This window comes from Podarcis melisellensis, assembly GCF_964234715.1.
Source record: "Podarcis melisellensis genome assembly, chromosome: 8".
NCBI lineage: Eukaryota > Metazoa > Chordata > Lepidosauria > Squamata > Lacertidae > Podarcis > Podarcis melisellensis.
The window spans coordinates 60,581,189-60,607,878 of NC_138540.1; the positions used below are offsets into that span (position 1 = coordinate 60,581,189).

The 26,690-nt window shown below is 44.1% G+C and overlaps 1 protein-coding gene across 9 annotated transcripts in view; it reads right to left on the bottom strand.

Annotated features, from left to right (window-relative positions):
- Window positions 1-6,027: 6,027 nt before the first annotated feature.
- The window catches only part of CSMD2 (CUB and Sushi multiple domains 2), a 489,690-nt gene continuing 469,027 nt past the window's right edge, over window positions 6,028-26,690 (bottom strand). For all 9 annotated transcript variants that reach the window (XM_081921160.1, XM_081921159.1, XM_081921158.1 and 6 more), the window contains 14 exons: window positions 24,241-24,417; window positions 23,102-23,281; window positions 21,864-22,037; window positions 20,541-20,714; window positions 19,452-19,525; window positions 17,834-17,945; window positions 16,112-16,291; window positions 14,858-14,923; window positions 13,680-13,841; window positions 12,341-12,453; window positions 10,684-10,771; window positions 10,109-10,241; window positions 9,547-9,725; window positions 6,028-8,694 (listed from right to left, as the gene is read on the bottom strand). In XM_081921160.1, coding sequence (XP_081777286.1) covers window positions 9,566-9,725; window positions 10,109-10,241; window positions 10,684-10,771; window positions 12,341-12,453; window positions 13,680-13,841; window positions 14,858-14,923; window positions 16,112-16,291; window positions 17,834-17,945; window positions 19,452-19,525; window positions 20,541-20,714; window positions 21,864-22,037; window positions 23,102-23,281; window positions 24,241-24,417 — 1,793 coding nt within the window. In that variant the 3' untranslated portion in view covers window positions 6,028-8,694; window positions 9,547-9,565. The remainder of the gene's footprint in view (window positions 8,695-9,546; window positions 9,726-10,108; window positions 10,242-10,683; window positions 10,772-12,340; window positions 12,454-13,679; window positions 13,842-14,857; window positions 14,924-16,111; window positions 16,292-17,833; window positions 17,946-19,451; window positions 19,526-20,540; window positions 20,715-21,863; window positions 22,038-23,101; window positions 23,282-24,240; window positions 24,418-26,690) is intronic.

Genomic DNA, 26,690 nt, shown 5'->3' on the forward strand with positions numbered 1-26,690 from the left:
TCCTGGGTAATTTTTGGTATTTCTTGGCTTCTGCTGCATCTAGTTTTACAGTCAGAGAACTTAAAATGTGAAAGCAAATACAGGACATATGCATTCAGCATAATTTGTTTTGGGGGAGATATGGTCTGATGCCTTGTTATTCACCACATGCCCGGATGACACTCTGCTCTACCCGGTAATGAGAATAGGTCAGTCTAGTCCAGAAAGCTAAAGGTCTGATTAATGAAAGCAGCCAGAGAAGGCAGCCAGGGTTGGTTTGGCTAGTTAGCTTCTTCCCTTCCCTATCACGGTGCAGACTGCAGCCCATGCTGTTGTATTTGTATGCAAACCTTGAAGTTTCACACCTCTAACTTCAAATACAAGGTAAGCATTGTAAGAAAGAGTATTGTGGTGCTGGAAAGACTACAGCCCTTCTCATCAGGTGCATGAAGTGCTATCTTTGAGCCGCAGGTACACACGTGAATTGGAAGCGGGGGTTGTAAACATTTTCAAAGGGATATGAAATGCAGAAAAGCACAGTGATAATTACGTAATTAACCATAGTAATTAAGAAAATAGTTGTTGAAAACACAGACATCTTGCATTGGAAAGCCAATTAACACACACAATGCGATTAGGGGGGGGAAATCCCTTGTATCCATTCAGTTAACAAGTGATAGCACTGAACTTCCCAATGTATTGAAATGCTCTGGTTTCACATTGCAGACTCTTAATGAAATTGCTTTGCTGCCTGTCACATTCAGAGTCTCCTACTAGGTTGAAATAGTTTCCCCAACCATCCCAGTTTGTATATTAGGAGAAATGCATCCTAAAATGTTGATGAATTTTTGTGAGCATATCTATTGTCTTTCATCTATCATCTATCTATCTATCTATCTATCATCTATCTATCTATCATCTATCTATCTATCTATCTATCATCTATCATCTATCTATCTATCTATCTATCTATCATCTATCTATCTATCATCTATCATCTATCTATCTATCATATCTATCATCTATCTATCATCTCACTGCTGCAGAAATGTAGTAAACAGAATGTAAGATTGAAAAGAAAGAGAAACTGAAATGGATAAATTTGGCCTTACTTGCTTTCTGGATTTAAAGGGGACAAAAATAAATCTTGTCTATTAAATATTATTAAAGAAAGGGGGGTTGGATAGCTTCCATTGAGTTGGTGTAATGTCTGATAACATACTAGATAATCATTTCAAAAAGGCAGAAGTTTAGGCCCATGTTATTTCAGTAGTAAAGCATCTCACTTCTGTGTAGATCACATAGTTAATTCAGAACAGCCATAGACCATGTTGAGCAGGGCTGTTTATCAACAGCATCTTGAGGGCACAAGGTTTGGATTATTTCCCTCAGGGGATAGAATTGCTATGTCCAGAAAGTGCCTGGCACCAGCTGGAGTGTAGTAGATTTATTCCAAGGTCCCTTCTAGGAAAATATTGCACTCTAATTGAAGTCTGTGTGAAAGGGCTTGAGGTTCATTTTAAAAGGACTCCACCGTCCATGGAAGTATAGAACAGCTTGAGAGTTATTTTCAGCCATGTCTGTGGGTGACCCATTTGTTTCTAGTAACCAGTGGACATGGTTTAAAAATGCTGGTGGGGAATCTCTGGCCTGTGGACCTTAATTAGGCTACGAGGACATTTTGTGAGACTTACATCCTATTTTCCTGGGTCTGATTGTATATTATAGGTTGAAGCCACAGCTGCAAAAGAAGAAAGAAGAATGCATTCTAAGTGTGCTCCTGATCCACCCCCGCCCTTTTTGCAGAAAAAAAAATTGGTACATTTTGAATTTGGTAGGGTGCCAAAAGCACAACAAAAACATCAAATTCAAAAAGTGTCAAGTTTTGGCTGTGAAAGAAAGCTCATGAGTGCACCTGGAGAACATTCTTAATTCTTCCTCTGCATTTGACATCAGGTGACTGACCCACCTTTCAAATTGGCATGTGGAGTATTGGCATCTACTTGTGGTTTAAAGCATGGGAAATGGACACAACCTGTGGCCCATGACTTCATTTTATGTGGCCCTCCAATGCACCCAGAAGTGACTCCAATCTCCCACAATGATGACTTCTTTCTTGTCTCGCATCTCCTTATTTTTCCTGGCGTTTAAAAGTAGTTTCTCCCTTTCTATAGACTTTCTTAACAATTGGGACAATACTGTATTGGGTAGATATGTTTCTAACCTTCTTATTCCTGGTTACGTGACTGGGAAAGACATCCTCCCTGCATTTTCTGAGAATAAATTGGTAGGCTTCAGATATGTAGGAAACTACAGTTAGAAAAGCATTACTGAGTAGACCAGCACAGGACTGGTAATTCTAATCTAAGATACCAGTGATGAAAATTGTAAGAAGGCTGACTTTATTTTGAATTAGTTAATCCAGTACACTTAATCAGGCTCCATCATAATCAGCCCTGGCTCTGCCCAATGATGACATGTGGTTCTGAGAAGATTACCCTCAAGAGAATGCAGTCAACAATAGGGGGCCAGGAAGCCACTGACCATCCATCATCTAAAGACTAAATCTCTGTAGTGTAAGCTCAGTACATATAAACCCATGAGATCTAGCTCTTGACTGTTGGTGGCTTCTACCACTCCTTGCCATGGAAATTTGGATTGGCAAGGTGGTTAACCCACCACAGTGGGAAGTGTATTTTGGTCAGGGAAAACGGGCAAGAAGATAGCAGAAGTGATGGGATAGTCTAGCCATTTGGGGATAAAGGCAGAAACAATGAATAGACATGAGTTTTGTTTGCTCTTGATGAATTCAGGAAGCAAAATTAGATCACGGAAGGAAGCTATGAAGCATTTTTAAAAAAAATAATTTGAACAAAGAACAACAAATGCTTCCCTTGCATAAATGCTTAAACTCTATAAAAGCGGCAGAGAATGAAGGAGTGGGAGGGCTGGATGTGTAGGATACCCTGGGAGTTAATCGCTAATTTACAAAGAACTAGTATATAAATTGCTGTTAATTAGCTGGGTAAATGCCTACTGTGGGCTGCTGAATTAGAACCTGCAAAAGGGCAAGATCGGCAAACTGGAAGGGATCAGCTCTCTTCTTAACTTCCCACCTTGTGTGAATTTTAATGGGATGAGTGCCATAATAATATAATATAATATAATATAATATAATAATATTATAATATTATAATATAAATCTCCAACTTATAAAGGAAGTGCATCCATAATGTGCTCAACTTGTGTACATGTCAAGCATCCTCTTTGATGCTTGATAGACCCAGTGCTATTTTTCTAGAAAAAATGGTGCTGGAACTCACCATGAACACCTCCCTTGTTCTCTTAGAATGCCGCCCATCAGAGAGGTGCTGGAACTGAGTCCCAGCAAGTTCAGGCTGAAAAAAAGTCCTTTGTGCTCATCAAGCCAAAAGAAGCCCACCACCAAGTACATCTGTGTGACTGTGTCTTGGTGACTCTACACTAGCCTGTTGCCACAGGCATAGTGGAGGTTGCTATCTAATGGGCTTCCATAGGCAGGAGTCCATCAAAAAGCCCTTTGTTGAAAGCATGAGATGTATTTGCTGGATCAGGCCATGGTTTAGCTAATTCAGCAATCTTAGGAAGAATTCCAACAGCCCACAAGCATCAGGTGGTCAACCTGCAGACTGCGGCTAGGTCTAACTTCTGCCCACCCCTGATATTTGCTGCATAAAAGAACGAGGAAGAAAAAATACACCATGTAAGAAAAGCAATGCAAAAATTTATATTTTATTTTAATTCAAAAATTTAAAATAGCTCTCAAATTCAGTAAAGTACGCTGAGACACAAAGGATAAGCCTCATATACAGAGACGGGATAACTTAAAATGTTATATACTGCAGACAAGCCAGCTTTATGTAGAATACATATTTACAGTTGGTTTTCTTTTTTTCCTTCTTTTTCTTTTTTTTAAATGGAAACCATATTTATACATTTTATTACATTTACAAAAAAAGCTGAATCTTCCACTACTTTTTACTACAATAATGAAAAAAGAAAATTTACATTGTGTCTTTTTCTCCACTGTACAAACCTTTATTTCATAAAAATATATCTCTGTACAAAAAAGTTTTTTTCTTTTTTTTCTTCATTTTTTTTCTGTTAAACTGTGTGATGCAAGTCCAATGGGCACTGAAAATGAAAAGATCTCTTGTCCAGCTTTCAAAAAAGCAACAGGGACATAAAAGTATTTGTCTCTGCCCCCTCCCCCCCCACGTTGATAAGAGAAAAGGAATTCATAAAAAAGAATCAAGCTTTCAGTGGGAGAATACTCAGCAGCAGGGGCCCCCTTGCTCTGGGTCAGCCTTCACCAACGTAGTGCCTGCAATATGTTTTTGGCTGCAACTCCCATCAGTTGGGAGTTTTAGTCCATAACATCCATAGGGCACCAGGCTAGTGAAGGCTGCCCTAGGGTTTGAAGAAATAACATTGACATTGCAGCTTTATACTAGCCAGCCTCCCAGGGCAGTGGTTTTCATAGTTTTCTACCTTAAGGTAACTTTTCACAGTGGCTGCTCTGTTAAGTTCCCCTCAACTGCATGTGGCAATGGGTTCTGGGGCCTAAGCTCAGTCCACAAGGGCCTGTTGACCACTTAAACTGAGACTATGCCTTTAGTACACACCAGAGATCAGTAATTGTGGGCAAGCTGCTCGCCATTGCTGATCTTCCTGAGGAACTTTGGAGAAGTCCTGAAGAACGGTTTGGAAACCATGTTCTATTGCATTATCTCAGCAAGTTTCAGAAGTGTAGTGCAGGCTAGGCTGAGAAGGTCCCCTGCTTTTAATCCCTATGAGAATGCAAGATGATGATTGCAGGGGAAGCTGGTACTCTCCAGATGTTGGTGGACAACAGCTTCCATCCTCCCTGATCCCGGGCCATGCTGTTCAGCTAGCAGGTGAATTTGTAAAAGAGAACACAGCTTTTGGCCAAGTAGCTCCCAAGTGACCCAAAAGCCGGGGAGAGGGGAGGCAAGTTCTGAAGCAAACCCATGATGGCAACAGCGGCGAGTGGAACAAAGTTCCTTCAAGACAATAATTTAAACATGCTACTTCAGGGGTATTGCTGCATGGTGCTGGATGGGTTTGGAAGCATTCGCACTGCCACATGCAATTATTAGCCCTCTGTTACCCATGTCAAAAGTTTAGCCAGAATCCCTGAAGTTTTAACTCATTGTCCTCTGGAGAAAAATGGTAACAAGCCAGAGTGGAACAGACTGCTTCAGGAGGTGTTGGGGTCTCCTTTCACTGGAGGAATTTAAGGAGAATAGACAGCCATCTGTGAATGATGTATCTATAGCCTGCCTTGCAGATCAGGAGATTTGGACTAGATGATCTACAAGGCCCCTTCCAACCCTATGATTCTGTTCTACGAATCACCATTAATTTAGGGCTTCAGTTGGGGAAGCAGGGGACTTTGGGTTTTAGCATGAAAAGTTAGTGAAATTTGAAGGTTTGTTGTTGCTCAATATGGCAGAATGAGTGTCCAAATTTGCCTTTTTAAACAAGCTGTACTGTGTTACCTCCCATGGTTATGAAAATAGTTCACTACTGTACTTGGTTTAAAACCAAGCAAACTGCCCTGCATGTAGAAAACTATGCATTAGGGGAAAGATCCCTAGCCTGGTGTTCTCTCTCTTGACACTCACTATAGTACTTTTCTATGTGCAAATTGTTTCTTTCTTATGATGAAAGCTGCTTATGATGAAAGAATGCCCAAAGTAGTTAGACTGACTCTACTCTTCCTGAACTGCCCACACTCTTGGTTCCAAACAGCTCAGAGAAATCAGCACTACTACAAAAATATATCACCAAATCAGTGTTTGGAGAATGCTAGACTGCTAAGAAGTATACAAGGGTTGAAGGTGCACATTCACCCTGATTAGGCTACATTCCTGCTCAAAGCATATATTTTCTGTTGACATAAAAAGGGTGAAAAGTAATTTGGAGTCCTCAATACTAGCTCTCTGAAAATTTACTCAAAATCTACTTGTTCCCTGCAAAAATTAAAAAAAAAGGGTAAGGCATGATTGTGATTTTACTGTCCCTGGTTCTGCCCAAACCTGGTTGTGTGTGTTAAGGCACCAGTATGTCTTCCCCCTTGCTGTGAGTCTCAGCTAAAAAACCTCAACTATCACCAAATGGCGTCTTCCAACGAAAGCATGCTTTCCAGGTTGAAAGCATGAACCAAACCCAACAATACTGGTGAAAGTCAACACTGCTGGTTTCTCCCTTTTATTGGGGTGGATGGCAAAGAATGCAAACACCTGTGCTCCTTTATAGGGATGAAAAATGTAATGGTATTTGCACACAGTAAAACAATCCTGCACTTTGAATTTCCTCTGGGATTCTAAAGCCGTTTGGCGTAGAAATTATACAAGACGTTATTTGGGGGAAAGGTCAAAGAGTTCTTATCATGGGGTTGCTGTTCAAAAGTTCCTACTGCAAAAATCTCCTGAAAGGCTGGTAAGAAAGGTGATTCCCACTAAACATCAGGAAGAGTTTCCTGATGGTAAGAACTGCTTGACAGTGGAATGGACTCCATTGGAAGGTGGTGGAGTCTCCTTCCTTGGAGGTTTTTTGCAGAGGTTGAATGGCCACCTGTCATGGATGCTAAGTGAAGCTTTGCTTAGGTGATATTCCTGCATTGCTGGGGGTTGAAGTGGATGAACCCCAGGATCCCTTCCAGTGCTGCAATTTTATGGTTCTATGCTCTCAGGTGGATCCAGGATTACATCTAGAATCTTCTGGACATGACTTAAGCATGCTCCAGTTTAATCAGATTTTTGCCTCAAATTTGTTAAGCAGAGTAAAGGCCAGTTTTAAACCATCCCCCCAAATGCCTACACAAATCCCAATTTTGTTTTGTCTGGGAAAATATGGGGCCCATCCACCCTAGTTTACACAAATGGTAACTGTAATATACCTTTGATCGCTTGTTGATGGCTGCTCAGTAGATGAGGCACATCAAACATGTGTTCTCGATTGTACCACTTCAGACTGCAGGTGGGCATTGCAGGGCTGTATTTATACCTATCCCTCTACTGTCTAAAATTCCCTGCATGTGTGTGGGGGTGAGGTGAATAGATGTCAAAGAGAATATTTTCAACCAACTCTCTCCTTGGCAGACTACTACTGTAACCAGCACTGAGCTAGATGGATCTGACTGCATGTGACAAATGGGCTGCTCTAGACAATGCAAAGTCTCTAGTCTATTGCCAAGAGTAAAAATCCAATCTAGACTAGTAGTGCAAGATTCTGTCCTTGTAGCAAGAGATGGGGGCTGAGTGGGTTCGTTCAGTTTCTCACTTCAGTAGAGCAGTTGTGCACTCCAGCAGGAAGCACAGAATGTAATAAAATGGAGAAGAGAGCAGTTTCACAATGCTGCAGGCAAACGTATTTGCCATATTTTTTGAAATAAATGTAAAAGAAATGCGAGCAACCCTACTATGGTGGTACAGATTTTTGGGGTGGGGTGGGGGCTCAGCCTCTTTTTCCCTAAAAGGAATCTAAATGAGGAGGGAGGGGGTCAGAAGAAAATGAATTAGTCTCGTTAGACACTGGTGAGGCCACATACAGTAACCAAAAGGACTTAATGACTCTCATGTTGCCATATTCCTCAGGGCATTATTCAAAAAAGCAAGGGAAGTGTATTTGTGAGAAATTGTTCCCCAGCGACAAAATATTGTAGTTCAAGGGCTGGCAAAATGCGACCGACCTGCAATGAATGTGCTAGCTAGGGAAAGATGCTTTGATTTCAACTTTGACAACTGTGCAAATAAGGCTGCCCATCCCCTGTGCCAAGAAAGGTCCTTGGCATGGTCCTTACTCTCTAACAATCCTGTCAACGCTAGCAAGGACAAAGCAACAATGGCAGCTGTGGTTTAAAAGGCAGGGTTCGAATTGGCCTTATACCTGGAACAAAGACAAGCAGCTGACCTTGACAGAATAAAGCAGAGGTTATTTTAAAGTACAGAATGAGGTGGGTTGGGTCTGGGTGTGTGTGTGTGTGTCAGGTTTTGCAGAAACCTCCAGTCCTTGAAGTAGGCTATTAGCATGAAGTTCCTACATGAGATGGGGGAGGAAGGAGAGAATGAACACATATGAAGCAACCATTTCTCCATTTGCTAAACCTGCTTCTTTAGTTCAATGTGATGGGTGCTTTTGTGCCCCACACTCTCTGCATCCAGGAAGTCTCGTCAGCCCCAATGCAGCCAACTTCATCTTACATGTCTTTCACTTCCTCTGGTAATTTAATGCTCTTAGATTTCCCTACCAGGTCACGATGTATTCCCCAGAAGACGATAATCAACCAAAAACAAGCAGCTGGACAACCTCTGGTCTCTGGGTTCTAAAATTGGCCAGAATCGGATAGAAAAAGGCTCAGAGGTGGGGGAACGTGTTGGTGGATCCACTCCCATGTAGTCGAAACACAAGGGCTGGAGTGGGTGCTTTGGTTGATTTGACTATCGGCTGCAGGGCAGAAGGGAAGGCAATGAGGATGTGGAGTGGTGATGAACAGCAAGGCAGTCACTCTCTTTCTCTTTCTCTCTCTGGATCAACTCAAAGGCACCATATCAACTCCACAGCCCCAACATTTCTGGGAGGGATGATCATGGGCAAAGATGAACCAGGAGGAACATCGGGCACTGGCGAGACTCCCGTCCCTGGAGAATGCTGCAGAGGAAGAGAAAACGAGAAACAAGGCTGGATCCACAGCACAAAAGAGTTAACCTGCTGTCAGTGGGCTGGCTGTTAATTCCCACTACGTTTCTAAAATTGAGAAAGGGTTATAACTAATCCCTGCCTGCTTATTATTCCAAAGTGGTGTGAATTATGTCCAGTCATGTTCAAATCTGATTACCGTTTTTTCCTTGTGGAACCTAAATAAACCAAGTAATTTTACCCAAAACAGCTGTTTATTTATGAAAATATTTACATTGCATATCTTTTACCATAGAAAGGAGACCTTGAGGTGTCTACAATACATCATAAAAGTAACACCAAACGTGGACTCCATCAAGCACTGAGCATAGTCATCTGGAGACAAAAAAACAACAACCTAAATGGGGATTGTGAGTATGGCCAGTAGTAGTTGGTGGGATTTGTGTGTGGCCACATTGCTGCATTGCTGCTTTGCTTTCCCAACACCCTACATCATTCCCTCTTGGCACAGTGTGGGCAGGAACATTGTATTGGCTTTGCTGCTGCAGGCACACCAGGCCAAGCTCCTCCTGCCTTGCCCCTCTCCCTCTCCCTCTCCCCCTGGATAGGCAGCAACAATGCACAATGTTAGGAAAGCAGGTCGGCAATGCAGCAATCCATCTGCCCTGCCCTGCCAGTCACTACTGGGCATCCCATCCCTATTTATTGGAAATTTATGTCCTAATGCAGAGGCCCAGATCTGGGAAGCCTTTGGCCTGTGTTGAGTCACCAATAAAAAGGTTGGGAAGCTCGAGCAAATACTTCGCAAATTAAAAACGCTAGATCACTTGTGAACTGGGAACAGCTGAGCAACACGGCACTTACTGCGCAGGTTTGTTAAGTGCTATACCGCAGTGCACACGGTGCTGACTGTAAACTCTGCCTCGTTGGCCATGATATCCGTCGGCTGCAAGTTGCGGTCATACATGGGGTTTTCAAACGTTCCACGAACATTGGTGTTTTCATGCCCAGCGTAACCATTGAATGGCACCTTCGGTCTCCTTCTGTACCAGACAAGACCAAAAAGAGGAGTCAAAGATGGCCTAGCAGGGCATGCCAGCAGAGAGGCTACTTTGATTGAGCATGGTTGATCAGATATTACTTATTCTTCATGGGGAGTTCCTTTAGGCAAGCGTCCCTCCCGCCCCTGATCAGAGTAAAAAGATATATGGTGACAGAGTTCGGAGGGACGCAATTTCGAAGCCCATTTAAGCAATTAATAAATAACAATAAACAGGGAAGGTTATGCAGCCTCTCTCTGCTTTTCTCCCCTCCACTCGGACTGGCAGACTGGTTAAGAACACACACAAACACAGAGATAGGAAAGCAACACAAAATTTGTATTTTGCTTTCTTGCCTCCCTCCGTTTGCTCCCAGGTTTGCTCACCTGTGTTTGTAGAGATAGAGCACAAACCCTGCAATAATCAGGGCAATGAAAGGCACAAGGATAGCAGCTGCCACTGAACTGCTGTTAGATGCAAATGGATGTCCTATAGACTCGGCATCTCGTTCAATGATGTCTGAAAAGGAAGATGTGCCATTAAATTGCACGCCATGCTTTGCTGGGAGACAGAGGTTGGGGTTTCTGAGTCTGGATGGCCCATCCCTCGCCATGTGCCCACTACTGCAGAGTTATTTGCTCAATTCACATAACTTATGCAGAAAATATTGGCAGATAACTGAACTGGAAACTCTTATGTGTAAGAAAAAGGGGAATAAATGCCAAAACTAACCAATTAGGTAAAGACTGTGGCAAGTAGAAAACACTCAGGTTTGTCTCAGCCTAGACTCCCTCTACTAGCCAATCAGAATCAAACCTTTTATACATTACAGCTTGAACTGAAAATTTCCCCATTGCATTGCTGTATAAAATTACAGAAATAATAGTTATACTGGTATTAAAATAATGTACAAGAAAAAATTTAAAGAATAGGATTTTTGCACGAAGGCAGGATAACTTACCTAGCCTCTGCAGGCCAAACTGCCCAAAACCTTTGCCATGCACAAACCCCTGGTAGACAAACGTCCCACTCGATGAGTCTGGAGTGACCTGTGTATGGGAAGGAGGAACAAACTGCAGAATCCCATGTTTCTGATTGCATAAAGATTTTTGGCTTTGGCGGCAGGGTGGTTTAGCATAGATTGCTAGACTTTTTCTCCAAAAGCCCCCAAATAATTATTCAACGAAATAACGTAACAGTACAAAAATGATGAAAGGACACATTTTGACAGCAAAGATATGGAGCCCACAGCAAAGAGAATTGATCACACACAGCAGGTTGCTCATCCTGAAAGCAAATCCAGCCCTCCTGAGTAGTCTTTTCAAATGTTGGAACTGCTCAAGTGTAGTGTTGGGTCCGGGTGCTCAATCAGCCACCCGAAGGGCACTGATTCAGCTCATGCTGGTTGGACCAGCACAGAAACTAAGTATGCATGATTCTCCTCTGTCAATGTGCTTCATGCTTATGCTGGTCAGAGAGACAAATGTCGGAACCAGAGCTAAAGAGTCCCTGCAGATCGCCACTGTTGAACAGCTCTAACCGTCAGACTATTCTTCCTAATGTTTTGTTGGAATCTCATTTCTTGTAATTTGAATTCATTGGTTTGGGTCCTGCCCTCTGGGGCAGCAGAAAGCAAGCTTGCTCTGCCTTCCATGTGACAGCCCTTCAGATATTTGAAGACTGCTATCGTATTACTACTCAGTCTCCTCTTCTCCAGATTAAACACATCCAGCTCCCTCCATCATTCCTCAGAAAGACTGGCTTCCACTGTGGTGCCCAGAACTGGGCATAGTATTCTAGGTGTGGTCTGACCGAGGCAGAATAGAACAGAGCTATTACTTGCCTTGATCTGGGCACTTCTGTTGATGCAGCCTAGAATTGCATTCATTATTTTTTTGCTGCTGCATCACACTGTTGACTCATCTGAAGCTTGTAGTCTACTAAGATCCCTAGATCATCTTTTTTTTTTTTTTACATTTACTGGTGTCAACCCAGGTGTCCCCCATCCTATATTTGTGCATCTGATTATTCCTGCCTGAGTGTATATCCTTATCTTTGTATCTACTGAAATTCATTTTGTTAATTTTGGTCCTGTTCTCCAGTCTGCTATGGTCATATTGAATCCTGATTCTATCTTTTGTGGTATTAGCTGACCCTTCAACTTTGGTGTCATCTGAAAATTTGATGAGTGCCTCCTCTATTCCTTCATCCAAGTCATTTATAAAGATGCTGAACAACACCAGGCCCAGGACAGAACCCTGCAGCATCCCACATCACTTTTTTTCTAAGATGATGGGAAACCGTTGGTGATCATACTAGATTAGGAGCTAAAAATCTGGTGAAGTGGAATAGAATCCAGCGAGTCGTGTTGGAGAGGATATTCCATAACTATAGTAACTAGGGGGAGGTCACTACTACAATTAGTAATCTTATGTTGACTTTTGCTTCTACAGACTCCCAGTGCAATGGCTCCTGCTGTTTCTTGTTCCCATCCCTACTACCCCCCGTCCTCCGCAGCTCTAAACATCTGCCATTGGAACACTTCAGACAAATTCTGAAAGTGTAATGTGTGGATGGGCCAAACGAACAAGACAATACTGGGCTGTGCTAATACTTACATGACCATCTAAAGCCCACTTTTCGTTCTTGAATTTGTTCATGAAGATCTCCACCGGCCCTGTAATCTGGTACACCTGGAGGAGCAGGTGGACATCTTCTCTTTTGTAAATACCTGTAAAGAGAATACAATTAAAAGGTTGGTCCTTCAAGAGCTTGTGCCTTCTCTTAGCAAAAAGAAAAGTGTGTGTGTATTGGGGGGGGGGACTTATTCACACTTCCTCTTGTCTCACTGCTTTTCCCTGGGGAAAATCACTCTTTAGTGCTCATTTGGAACAAACATTAATTTGGGTTTCCTCCAGATTTCTGTTTCCTTTGACTTAACACTAAGGAGTGGGCTTTCCCTGGAAAAGGAGTGGGGCAAGGGGAAAACTTGGACCCATGCTTTCTGGGCAGAGGACAAGCCCTGAGAGAGATAGAATGAAAGTGACAGCGGTGGGTAATATCCCAGTGATATTGGAGAAGATTTGCAAGCCCTTTCACACACTGGACTTGCACTCTCCAGTTGCACCATGTTAGAGTTAAGATGCATCTTATTTCAGATGCTCCTGTCTTCAGGCAGCACTGAATTATTCAGAATGGTGAAATTCCTAAGAGCTCCAAAAAGCTCACTCCAAACAAGGTGGATGGGTGATGAAACATCAGACAAAGGTAAGTGCGAGTAAGTGTGCAGCGATGCATCTTGGAAGCAAAAAAATCCTAACCATTAATAGAGTTTCAGTTGATTATATGGAAGCTGACCTCAGCTTGCCTCTTTGATCACTTGTTTTGCCTTGCCTGTTGGTTAGATGCCTGAGCAGGGAGGACTAAGGATCACTGCAGTTCATGACTACACACTTTATTGCAAGGAACCCAAGGAAATGGCAGTTTCTGGGTCCTCACTGGTCTGATGCAGGAATGAGAAACCTGTGGACCCTCCAACTGGACTGCAACTCCCATCAGCCACAGCCAGCATGGCCAATGGATGAAGGGAGTTGAGTCCAGCGCTATCTGGAAGGCTGCAGGTTCCCTAGCCTTGGCCAAATGCTGCTCCTGTTTTGGCAGGGAGATAGCTATCTACACTTCTATCCATAACCTGGCACCATTAATACACTATTAATTTGCTACACTGTATACTGCAGGGTAGCCAATGTGGTGCTCTCCATGTTTTATTAGACTGCAGCTCCCATTATCCACAGCCAGATGGCCAATGGTCAGGGATAATGTGAGTTGTATTACAACCAAATCTGTAGGACACTGCATATTGTGCTAATTAAGTGAAGTATGGAATTTTCCCACTTCTTTATTACCCAACACGGATGGGCAACTGTGGCAAATGAGGATATACAGAAGTTGACCTACCAGACAGTTGTAGCTCCACACCACTGTGGTCTTTCAGGGTGGCATTGACTTTACTGGTGACTGGGTCAAAACTCCTGACAGAGAGCATAGTCAGCTGCTTCTTGCCCATGTACTCATAAGAGCCTTTCCAAAAGGAGTTCTTTGCAAAGACGTCAGCAGGAACTAGGAACAATGCAAGGCAGAACATTTGCAACAAGATGGCAACGGTTAGCCAAAATTGCCTGACATTCAGTTTCATACACATTGAAGCTGTCCATGGAGTTTCCATGGAACTGTAGTTTGGTGTGTGAATGCAGAGTGCATTGCAACTAGGGCAAGAGGCACCACTCAGTGGTAGAGCACCTGGTTTGCATGCAGAAGGTTCCAAGGTCGATCTTTGACATCTCCAGGTAAGGCTAGGACATACCCCTGTCTGAAATCCTTGAGAGTCTCTGCTGCTCAGTGTGGAAAATATTGAGCTAGGTGGACCAATGGTCTGACAAATGCAGCCTCCTATGTTCTTAAGGAGAATTTGGTTAGCACCCCTAGGCCAGCCCTTCCCAGTGAAGTAAACTAAATGAAGTAGGAGCACAAGGATAGGCAAGCAGGACTTTATAAAATGTTGGCAGCCTAGCAAAGGGCGCAGATGACACATCCCTTCAGAGCTATATCTATGAGCACAAAGGGTTTTGCTCACCACTTGGGTTCAAGGTTGCTAGGAAATCTGCAGAGACATAACTTAGAGGAATTATTATAAGGCATATTGATATGGGGCAAATAGGACTCAAGCCTTAGGATATGGTTCAGGATAGCAGAAGGGATGGCTTACCCTTTAATTTTGCATTGCTCACTAAAACTACCTGGTTCTCTTACACTGAGATCATTCAGTACACCGAGCACACAGAGTTTATACTGGTGCTTACAACTTTAATGCGCATATGGGGCAAAAAAAAAGCTTCATTTATCTGTGAATTTATCTTCCTTTACTTTCAATTAAGAGCACTCATTTAAAGTATTTTAGTTGATTAATGGAATGAGTTTTGATCTATTAATCAGTTAATTATTTGATTCCACTTGCATAAATTTGCAAGCACTGATTCTGTTGGGGGTGTGGGTGAGTGGAATGGGTTCTGTGCTGTTTCTTGTTTGAGCTGATTTTCTAAATTTGGTACTAAGGTTTTAATAAAGGAAAGCAGTACCTGACACCTTGGGAAGAGGCAGGTCCCTCGCAGTGCCCACTGGTCTCCCACTGGGACGGATGTCCGCTATGAAAAAAGAGACAAAAAAAGGTCAGTTCTCTAAGCAGCGCAACACACAGGTCTGCCAGAACATGTGAGGAAACAAGAGGACCTTTCTGAATAAAGGGGAACATTGTTGGGGTGGGAAGGGTTAGGTGAAAGACTACAGGGGCTTTCTTGGTAGAGGTCTATAAAATTGTTGTTATAGGTTTTGGGGTCAGTCTTGATGATACCTCTGGGTACCTTTCCAAGCCTGTGATTCTGTAATCCAGTGAGGTCTAGAATCTATAAGAGGGAGCTTAGCTTGCTGAATCAGTAAAAGTAGTTCCTTTTTCAAGGTGGTCTTGACCGGCCTCATCAGCTAAGTTAGCTAAGAGAAGATATTGCCATAGTGACAACTGAATATGCTTCCAGGAGGGGGATAGCCATGTCCTCTGCACACACCTTGTTGGACATCAAGTCATCCTAGGAGTTAGTTTTTGGTTTGTGAGTTTTGGCTGGTGCTGGAAGCTAGAGATACAGAGGCCTATCTACTCTGTGCTGGACCCAAAGCTGTGACATGGGGCTTCCCTGGAAATCTAATGGGGAAGCAAGATCTGCTGAGGCATTAATGTTGTGAGCCCTTCTATCTTATGCTCAAGCTATATTTATGTGTATATGAAAGCATATATCCTACAGACACCACAGTCTTCACAGACCCTCATTCCAAGAAATCTGAACCCTGGGAAAGCGGTGGAACACCTAGAGTCTCTCACCTCTTGGCGACTGGGACACAAGCAACACTGAATGGGGAGAGACAAGACGAAGGATTTTCTTCCCCTGTGGTGATATGTGTATGGCAGGCAATAGAAAGTAACTCTTTCTGCAGTGCATAATTCAATGATGTCAGAAGACATGGCCTTTCTTAAATGGCTTTTTTTTAAAGGACTAGCCAAATCCACAGAGGAGAGATCAATTGATGGGAGGAGTAAGGAAGCTTTTTCGGACCATGGATGCCCATATCTTTTGAGTAACCTGCAGGTCAGGGGATGCATGGCCCAGCACTGGGTGGAGCCAGAGGCAAGAATGGGTGGTGTAATGGGTGTGGGGGGGGGGGGAAGAGTGAATGAATGGCCAGGATAGTGAAGGATGTAAATGCGATCTTGCGATCTCTCTCTCTCTCTCTCTGAGTCTGCAGGCAAAGGACAAATTTCAGCCTCATCACAGAATGCTTACCAAGGCAAATAGGGGGCTTCCCTGTCCAACTGCCATCTGCTTTACAGGTCCTGTGTTCTGATCCTCCGGTGAGGTAAAAGCCACTCTGGCAAGAGTAGATCAGGGTGTATCCAAGGGAGGGCAGGTCCAGAGCGCCCACGTTGACATGGGATGGGGTTTCTGGCTCCTTGCAAGTGTGAGCTAGAATTATACAAAGAGAGTACCCTGAAAACTCAATACAATTTACACCTACATAAACTCTACACAGTTATGGAGATGTACATTATTTCTAAAGAGCAGGAGGGCACAGTAGGAGAGGCTGCTGGGCTGGATGGGGAGGTCCTGTGAGCTGCAAATGGGCCACTGGTTAGAGCTCCCCCTTTGCCAAAAAATGATTTAGCTACTCAAGCCAGTCCTATGGAGATCAGTCAGGAAGAGGTGCTCATTGTAAGATGCCAGGGGTCTCTGGTACTGGGATTCAGAAACTTATTTGTTTATTTTAATTATTTATATACCACTTAATGATGTCGTTTCCGAGCAGGGTACAATAGCTTTACTCTTTGAACCATCATGGCAGCTTAGCAGGTAAGGGAGCAGCTGCACTTCAGCGCCCCCACTGTGGATGGCCAGAGAGTGGTATTGCACCAAAAATCTCTGTAAGCTCTGGGGTTAAAACTGCTGACTCTGGCCTAATGCCTCAGCTAGAGCAATTTGCTGCTCAGCCACAAAGCATAGGGACTTTAAGACTTTGGCTTAAAGCACACCCTCTGATAAATGCAACCTCTTAGATCTCATCCCTATTTCCTTTTGTGCCATGTTTCTAGACACAGATTTGTGCTTCAAAGGTCTGTGTCTGAGCCCTTTTTTTTGCCCCAGTGCTTTCCACATGAAAATCCACACTTTATCTCTGAAAACAATTCCACGGAAAGCCCAAATTGCTGCTTGTTCTGATTCAACATTAAAGAGCAGGTTTTCATAGGGATAGCACCAGGGGAAAAGAAAGAAAGAAAGAAAGAAAGAAAGAAAGAAAGAAAGAAAGAAAGAAAGAAAGAAAGGAAGGTGATTGGACATGGAACACATGGAAATATCCCTAGAAAGTGTGGGGCAAAAGATACGTGTGGATGAGCACTTAAACTAAGAATGGCCAGTGGGAAGTTTGTTTATTCCCCACTTCTTATTGTTTTATCTAAGCTTAGCTGCTTGCCAGAGTGGAAGTGGAAGATGTCACAAGGGCAAAAGTGTCATAAGCTCCCCTTGCTATTGTGCTGCTACTCTAAGCACTAGGCTCACTAACCACGAGAGGAAGATAAGGAGATTGGCTGCAGAACTCAGTGGCAGAGCACATGCTTTGCATATAAAGGGTCCAGAGTTTGACCCCCAGCTTCTCCAGCAGTAGGGCTGTGAAAGACATCTGCCTGGGTTTATGGAGAGCAGTTGCCAGCCAGTGTAGACAGCGTACACTTGAATCTAAGCAAGGCAGTTTCCTATGAACGGCTTTCAGAATGCCAATCCCTGCTTCACCATTTCCTGGCCCATCTGCTTCCCAGCTGGACTCCCTGCCTGGATGGAAGCCACTGGCTTCCAGACCACCAACCCGTACACTTTCCATGGGGCCATTAGAAAATCTGAAGGCAGTCTAGGAGACTTGCTTCACCACACACCCCAAACCCCAGGATTTTAGTGCAGGCTGCACCCCAAAAGCTGGCCAAGACATTCTGCTTCACATCAGGCTGCAAGACTCACGGATGCAATCAGGCTGCATTCCACTCCATGTCAGGTTTGGGAGACAAGCCCGCGTGGTGGAGCCCTGCAACAGGTATCCTTTGTGGCACTTGAAATAGACGATGCTCCCGATCTGTTGGGATGGAGAAACAGAGACTGAGCGGTGGAAAGAAAAGGGGTTTACAGCCTTTACAGCCTTGGAACCTGCCTGCAATTCCAAGCTGTGAGATGTGGCCCAATAAACTTCAGGCAGCATCTTTAGGCAGCTCAGGCACTCTCGCAGCCACCCTTCCCAGAATGATGCTTTGAGAGCCTCTCTGGGATATTGAGAAGGGTATATGTATTCCAAATAAATAATAATAATAATAATTGGTGCTTTTTAGAGCGCAGCAGGGACTCTACTGTTAAAGCTGGGGTGAAAGAAATAACTTAAGCAGGGGGGAAGTGGGCTAAAACGAAGAGGAGGAGTGGGGAGGGGCAGCGGCAGTAGCACAATATCTTGTGCCAGCCCAGTTTACGAAAGGCCATGCATAGCAGTAGCCAGAATGTTGGACTGCAGAGATGTCAATTCAAACCCCCAGTCAGCCGTGAAGTTCACTGGGTGACCGTGAGCCAGTCATTCTATCTCAGCCTTGGATTGTGTGTCTAATGCTTGCTGCTCTAAGTTCCTTGGATAAAGAAGTAATAATCAATAAACAGGTATATACATCAGGATGGTGCTCAGCACATGAAGGGAAGAGCAACAGAAATAGGAAGTTGTGAGAACCAGCACCTGCATCCCACTGTCAAAGGAGGAGGAGAGGAGGGGATTTGATTCTGAGCGACTAGGGGTCATTAGATGCAGTGGCTGGTTTAGCCCCTACCTCAGTTCAGGTGACCCAAAGAGCCCCACAGCATCAGATTAAAGGTTTATCTGTACACAGCACCCCATTTTCCCACAATGGACAACCAGCTGCCTCTGGAAAATCCACAAAGCAGAACAGGACCACAATTGCCCTGCCTCCTACTGCTGTTCCTCACCAACTGGTATGCTGCCTGTGATCTTGGAGATTGCAGGTGACCACCATGGCCAGTAGGGAGTACTTCTGCACACAGTACCTGGCTAGCCTACGGAATCTGCTGCCACAGGATATACTGACAGCTACCAGTTTCAAAAGAAGGACAAGACAAATCCCTGAATGATAAAGGTAGTGATGGCCACTAGTCACGAAGAGTCAACCTCTCTGTGAATCAGCAGTTGCTGGGAACAATTATTGCTCCTCATGTGCTTCTCAGAGACATTTGGTTGACCACTGTGGGCAGAAGGATGCTGCATAAGGTAGGCCTTTCATTTGGATTCAGTAGGGTCTTCTTATGCAACACATTTGCACTTCAGTTCAATCAAAGGAATCATTCTGTGTCTGGGAAACATTACCTGGAAGGGAGGGAGGGAGGAAGGGAGGAAGGGAGGAAGGGAGGAAGGGAGGAAGGGAGGAAGGGAGGAAGGGAGGAAGGGAGGAAGGGAGGAAGGGAGGAAGGGAGGAAGGGAGACTAGATTAGATGGAAGGATTGAGAGATACTATGCATCAGGCAGATAAAGGAGTTCATTTAGAGAGAGGAGAGAATAAAATTAGATCAATAAAGAGGCAATAATAATTACCTGATAACCTTGGGAGTTGTTTTGCATTCCATAAAGGGGCACACCAGGATCTATACATGTTGTGTGTGTTGAGTCTGATTAGAAGCAGACAAAAATGTGGTAAAAGATTGAAGAGCAAGGAAGAGTTAATGACACTATTAATCTAGCATTATTTATCTCCATTTATCATGCTTAATTTCAACAAGTGAGCTGTGGCAAAGGGATGGGTGAATCTGTCAATTTCAGTTTTTTTCAGCTTCTCATCCTTCTAGTTGTAAGTTCAGCTCTCCACATCAGTTTGTGATTTATTTAAAGAAGCCCTCATGAAAATCCACCAGCATTTTGGTGTGACTTTCTCCTACTATACACAATGTTGCCTAATGTATGCATTTTTGCAAGCTATTTCCCCTAACAGAATGCAATTTTATGCTATTTTCACTAATAATAAAAAGCACATTTCCCCCCAATACACACAATTTTGCACACAATGTTTATTTAGATAACTGGATCATTAAATTCAGGGAAGTATGAGTCATGAAGGATAGCTTTGATTTTGTTCAATGATGGTTATGGAAAGTGCAAAATAGGTAGATTCCCATTAAATCCAAGCCAAACTGAATTTGGTTTGCCATTCTTCCCTATGGTTCTGATGAATGTTGCACTGGGAACTTCTGAGCTGACAGTTTTGCACTACAAGGCTCCATGAGCCCTCACCCAATCTTGTGTGTCTGGATATTTAAAGTAGTAGCCTGAGACAAAGATATTATCTCCGGTGTTGACTGGGAAAGGGAGAGGACTGAAGATCCCATCAACTGCAGTTGGGGAGGCACACAAGGAGTCAAGTGTCTCATACCCTGGTCTAGCAACCATACCAATCGCTCTCCCTCCCCTTCTCTCTCTCTCTCTCTCTCTCTCTCTCTCTCTCTCTCTCTCTCTCTCTCTCTCTCTCTCCACACACCCATCCATATGTATATATGTATATGTGTGTGTACACACACACACACACACACACACACCCCTTCTAGACATTTTGTTGCCCATAATAGACTTTCAGCACTCACTGGCTCATAGCTTTCATTGGTGAAATGCCCCACCAAAATGCCCTCTTACCTATGCAGCTTGGCTGTGTTCCACTCCACGATCCATCAGATTGACAGAACCTCCTTGCTGATCCCACCAGCACCAGTGGAGGCGAACAGGAATACGAGACAGAGGAGCGATACGTGAAGCCCCGGTCTTCACGCCTCCCTTCAGCTGGGATTCCCGGGTCACCACAGAAAACGGCTGTAAAAGAGCAGTCAGGCTACCTTAACAAAGGCCACCAGTTCAGTAAAGTAAACACTTCCCAACTCAAATGAATCCTCCAATTATAAACACATCCCACGTAGAGCTGCAATTTTAAAGAAAAATCAGCTTCCGGCATGAGGGGTAGGCGAGCATCATTCAGTACACTTCTGCCTTGTCACCAATTATGGTTTAATTAATTTCCTTCTACCCACCCTCTCCTAGCAGAAGGGTTGAGGGAGAATGAAAGGTAAGCTTCCATTTTTCACCCCTGCTTTGGTTTACATTCAAAATGTATCTTCAATTGTACAGTGGAAAGTCACCACGGGGCACCACATTAAACAAGAAATCTTGTTTTGTTCTACAACAGGCTAGGGGAGGTGTGCAGAACATGAGCTCCCTCCACCCTCAATCTTTTGATGGCCATTGTCCAGGGAGGGCGGTGGGAAGAAGGCACCTTAAGGCCAAGCTTTCCAGTGGCAAGTTATTTTAAGAGAACCCAATGCAGCGGCGGTGTGGGCCGATGAAAGTCTCTCTGCACAGAAACAATCAAAGCTTGTTCAATCACACACAGTTTGCGCTTGGAGAAGGATTTAGCATCTAGCAAGCCTTCAAACACTTCCTCAACATCAAGGGCCAAGTCTGCAAACAGAGCTTAGCTTCTCATTTTCTGTCTAAATGAAAGGCAGGTTTGAAAAGGGGTCAGCAAATGCCACCCAGCATTTCCCTCTGGTGCAAGAATGAAGAGGATGGGTTGTAAATTGTGGATTTGATGACACCTTTGGATCAGCGGTTTGTGTGTTAAGTAGGACTCACAAGTAGAGTAGAGTGGGGTGGGCTGAGGCTGGGCCACTTGAACCAAGGGAGTGCTTACAGGTCCCCCTGCTCTGCTGCAAGAGCCTGCATCCTGCCATTTCTCTTCTGCCTTGATTCCCTTTTGGGAAAGCAAGTAACCTTACCCCCTTTGCCTGTGATAGACAGAGACATTTGGGAAATGGCATGAAGTCTGGGCTCAAGGTACTTCAGTGGTCCTTCGCAGGCCTCTGGGTCCTGGCCTTAGCCCAAAGCAGGTAATGTCTGGAGTGAAATATGTCTTGCCCATTCCACTTCCAATTTTCTCCTACAGCACAGTTGAGATTGGATGCTTACGAAAACACTGCGGGAGTTCTCCGCTCCATGATCCATTCCCTTCGCAGGTCAGAATAGCGGGCAGGGATAGCTGATATCCTTCCAGGCAGCTGTAGCTCACGCTTGATCCCCAGCTGAAATCTGACCCCACAACTTTTCCATTGGGGACAACCTGAGGAGGTTTGCAGATGATAGCTGGGCAGAGAGAACAAAAGGGCAGATTCAGTCCCACGTAACCATCAGGGATGAGCAGAATCCAGTGGTTCAACTCCCCAGCGTTTTGGCAGACAATGGAATGGATCCAGATTAGATCTCAGCATCCAGAATGAATAATGCCAGGGGTGGGAAAGTACACTAGGGGTCATATCCAGGCTTATGTCAGGCCCTTGGGACTCTCTCCCCAAACCATGGCTCCCCCCCCCCCGCCCAGCAACATCCTTCACTGTTCCTGCTTCGTGCCTTCTCTAAATACTGCAGTAAAGGGCTGCAGTAATGTTTCTTGCTTGCCTAAATAGAGAATGCATGACTGGGACACAGTCTATTGTACAACAATCACTTTCACTGCTCAGTTTACTTTTACCTTTGGCCTCAGCCATCATTGGCACACAGTCCCCAGAAATTTGTCCATGAGGGAAAAAGTAAGGGAGGCAAGCAGGCCCAGTGAGGTTGAACTTAGTGCCTGGGGCAGGATCATACTACTGGAGGTGATCTTTCAGATAACATGGCCCCAAAGGCCCCAAACTGTTTTGAGCTTTAACCATCAAAACCAGCACTGCTTCATTTGGTGGCCCTCGTAGATAGGCATTCATTGGTTTAAAAGAGAAGAGCAAAAACCCACCTGGTCTCTCTCCTCCAAAGGAAATTGACTTCATAAATGCCAGTCTGCCCTTTCCACTTGGGAAAGGGGATTGTCAAACACTGCATGGATACAGATGGCCCCCATTTACAAGGGGACAAGATGACCACAGCATGCATGCAACCAGCCATACAGTAAGTTGGCCATCTGGAACACCTGTTGTATGGCAAAGTGGACTTCAACACACATGCACACCCAGTCAGAAACCCATGGTAGGAATAGTAATATTCTCCTTGTCCTATTTACTGTATGCGCAACCATTATAATTGCAACCTTGACAAATGGTTGTCTGTATCAAGCGCTGCAATCCAAATTTCTTTGGTAAATCTCAGATTATATTCCCAGGCATACAATGCATCTTAAAAAACACTAATCCTGAAGATGCTGAACAAATAGGCCTTACCTTTGCAGACAGGTTTTGTTCCATTCCACGTCCGGTCCTTAGTGCAGGTCAAAGCAGAGGCTCTGTCTGTCTCCATCATGTAGCCGGGCATGCACAGAAACGTGACAGTCTTATTGTAGGTGAAGTCATTGCCCAACCGAATGCCATTGGCTGGCACTCCAGGATCCCCACAGTTAATAACTGGGTGGGAAGAAAAACACATAAAGTGGTTACATTCTCAGAATGTCTCCAAAGCAAAGTTGCAAAGCTGGCCTCTGAATAATGAGAGATAATGAACAAATCTTCACTTCAGTTCTAAATATAAACCTGCATTTTCTCCAGATTGCAGATTTGGGTGGTTGAAAGCAGAGAATGGTCATTTGCCTAATTCCTAAATGATGTGCTGGGTAAGGCTAAACTAAAACACCACACACACCTAAATAATTTGTGGCCCTATTCACAGACTGCAAAAACGAGAGGAAGCATTTCACTGATTTTTGGGTGCCTGTGTGATTTTTAGCACATGAAAATCACTGAAGCTCTCTCATGGTTCTGATTAGCTTGTGTCTGCCATCTCCCCCCCAACCCCCACTAAAAAAAAAAGTCTAATTGCAGGGAGGATTCCAGGAGGAAATTCTGGTTGCCAGGAAAAAAGTGGCCATATTTTAGTGGCAGCTACCCCAAATGTCCTTTAAAACGGGGGCACTTTGTATCTCTGTATGTGTGAAGGTTGCAGCCACAGCCAACTAGATCTTCAAAGAAGCTGCAGTGACCCCCCCCCAAAAAAAAAACAAGAGAGAGGGGGAGAGTTTTACCCCCTCTTATGATTCAAACTCCACCCCACCTCCACCCCCCCCCATTTGAGTACATGCCACCTGGGGCTGATGGTATTCCAAAGCATCTGAAAGGCACTAGGTTGGAGAGGGCTGATATAGAAAAAGAAGGGGCCAAATGGGAGAGGTGGATGCAAATAAACTGCAGAGTGGCTATTCAATTGTTCATCATTAAGATTGAGAGCCTGATCTGGACTCTTCCAATGGCATCTGGCTAACTGGTGTTGAAAAAGAAGGAGGACTAGACAAGGTGGGTGAAATTTTGGTCAGTGTACTGTATATATAATGCCTTAATGGATTTATCCCAGCTGCTCTTGAGCTACTCACCTGTACACTCTGGGGTAGTTCCAGTCCAGGTCCCATTGACCGTACAATGCCTGCTGAGCACCCCTGTGGAGTAGTAGCCATCCCGACACTTGTAAATGATGGAGCTTGAAAACACCAGGCCATCATTAAATGTCACTATTGCATTGCTGGGAGTCCCAGGGTTTCCACAAGATATAACTGCAATGAGTAAATAAAGGTCAAACAAGAAGTGTCAAAGGTTACTTATGAAAGCTACATTCCAGAAGCATTTGGATTGGTGTATGTAGTTGACTTAGGACAAGGTTCCCCAAACTTGGGTCTCCAGTTGTTTTTGCATTACAATTCCCATAATCCCTTCATCCCTGTCCACTGGTCCTGCTAGCTATTCATAATGGGAGCTGAGGTCCAAAAACAGGAAAATAAACCACTTGGACCTGTGCCTGGAAAGCATGGTGCAAAATGAAGTCTGGATGAGTCCTACATCTGCGCACAAGATGTGTAGGACCAAACAGCTGTAAAAATGTATAGGAAAACACCAATAAATGAATAGCTGTGTACAATAAGAGTCTCCTTTATTTCCCAAAGGAATCAGGTTCCCTCTCTCCTTTATATATAGTAACTGTCCAATTAAGTTTCCTCAACATGCCAACATCATTTTCAATAGAGCAAGAAGGTGACATAGCCAGTTCAGCCACATTTTGGTACCGAGAAGTTTGGCTTTAGAACTGCTGTTGAAGGTTCCAAATGCTGCTTCCTCCAGATCAGGTGACTTTTAAAGAATATGAGCTTCTGCACAGGAGTTGTGGAAAATATGACCTTCATTTCCTCAGTTAAACATATGTATTAAAGATTATCAACCTAGAAGGCTCAGGAACATGAAATCTGGCCTTCTACCTGATCCTTATTCAGGATTTTTGATCCCACACGCTTCCCTTTATGTTTTCCTTGCTGCTGAAACAACAGCCTGCAATTGTCCCCCTAACAAGACACTACAATGCATTTGCTGAAAGCCTGCTTTGGAACAAAATGCTGTTGAAAGCCTTCAGTGCCCTTTAAAGTCCTTGCTTGGAGCTGGCTATTTCACACGCTTTTAAAATTAAACAGTAACTTACATTTTGCTTGAAATGCAAAGCAAGACGTGCCGGCATGGGGGAGAGGGATGGCGACAACAACAGCAACACACTCGGGCAATGTAAATGTACCTTTGACGGTCATATCGGAATACGGAGCAGGGAGACATTTGCCAATTGAAAGAGAACACAGCGGCATTGATTTCAAAATGTGTTCAGCCTTTTGTGGCATTCAAGGGGCTTGATTTTGAACAAAAGTCTGCTTTGGAAATCCAGTTGGGGGTATGAATGTGCAAATCAACGATGAAAACAGCAGCAGCAGCAATTAAAAACTATTTTTGTGAGATCCCGTGATGTCCATTTGTCCCCACACCACTGGCCCAGTTGGTCCCATGCTCGGATGAAAGAAACTGGGAGAAGGACAGGGGACAGCTTTGGCTGGGTGACTCGTTTTTTGTTTGAAAAAGAAAAATGCCCATTTCCATGTTTAAAAATTGCTGGAAATTAAAGTTAAATGAAGCCTGACACTTGCGCACGGAAAATGGGTCTGGGATACAAGGCAGCCTCTGTCGCATAAAGCAGAGAAGATAATACAGCAGACTTCTAACGCAGAGCGATTAATTAACTCGCTTCATTTCAAACCATTTGTGGCCTTTGAAATACTGATTGGGATTCCCCCCTCCCTTAAAAAAAGAAATCCCTTTTTCCTTGTGAATTTTTATAATTATAGAAAAAAGACTTCAAATTAATAATCCCACAAGAGAGTAAGTGCTGTTCTTTTCACTGCAGATGAACTAGACCAGAAGGAAGCCTATTCCTATGTAGGAAGCTGCCTTATTCTCAGTGAGGCTATTGGTGCATCTTGCTCAACGTGGTCTACCAAGTCTGGCAGTAGCTCTCCCAGCTCTACCTGGAGATGCCATTCAGGATTGAACATGGGACCTTCTGCATACCACTGAGCTACGGCCCCTTCTCCATCCCTGCCATTTCACTATGACTTGGAGGCAGAGGGTTTGGGGCAGCAGGAGATGTTGGTTTTGGGGAAGCTGCATCTCGCCACCAACTGCTTTATACACCGCCCACTCTGGGCAGCTCCCAAAAGAATATTAAAATACAATGATTCATCAAATATTAAAAACTTCCCTAAAAAAGGATGCCTTCAGATGTCTTCTAAAAGTCCAATAGTTGTTTATTTCTTTCACATCCGTTGGGAGGGCATTCCACAGGGCGGGCACCACTGCCAAAAAGGCCCTCTGCCGGGTTCCGTGTAACCTCGCTTCTTGCAGTGAGGGAACTGTCAGAAGGCCCTCAGCACTGGACCTCAGTGTCCAGGCAGAACGTTGGGGGTGGAGATGCTCCTTCAGGTATACTGGGCTGAGGCCGTTCAGGGCTTTAAAGGTC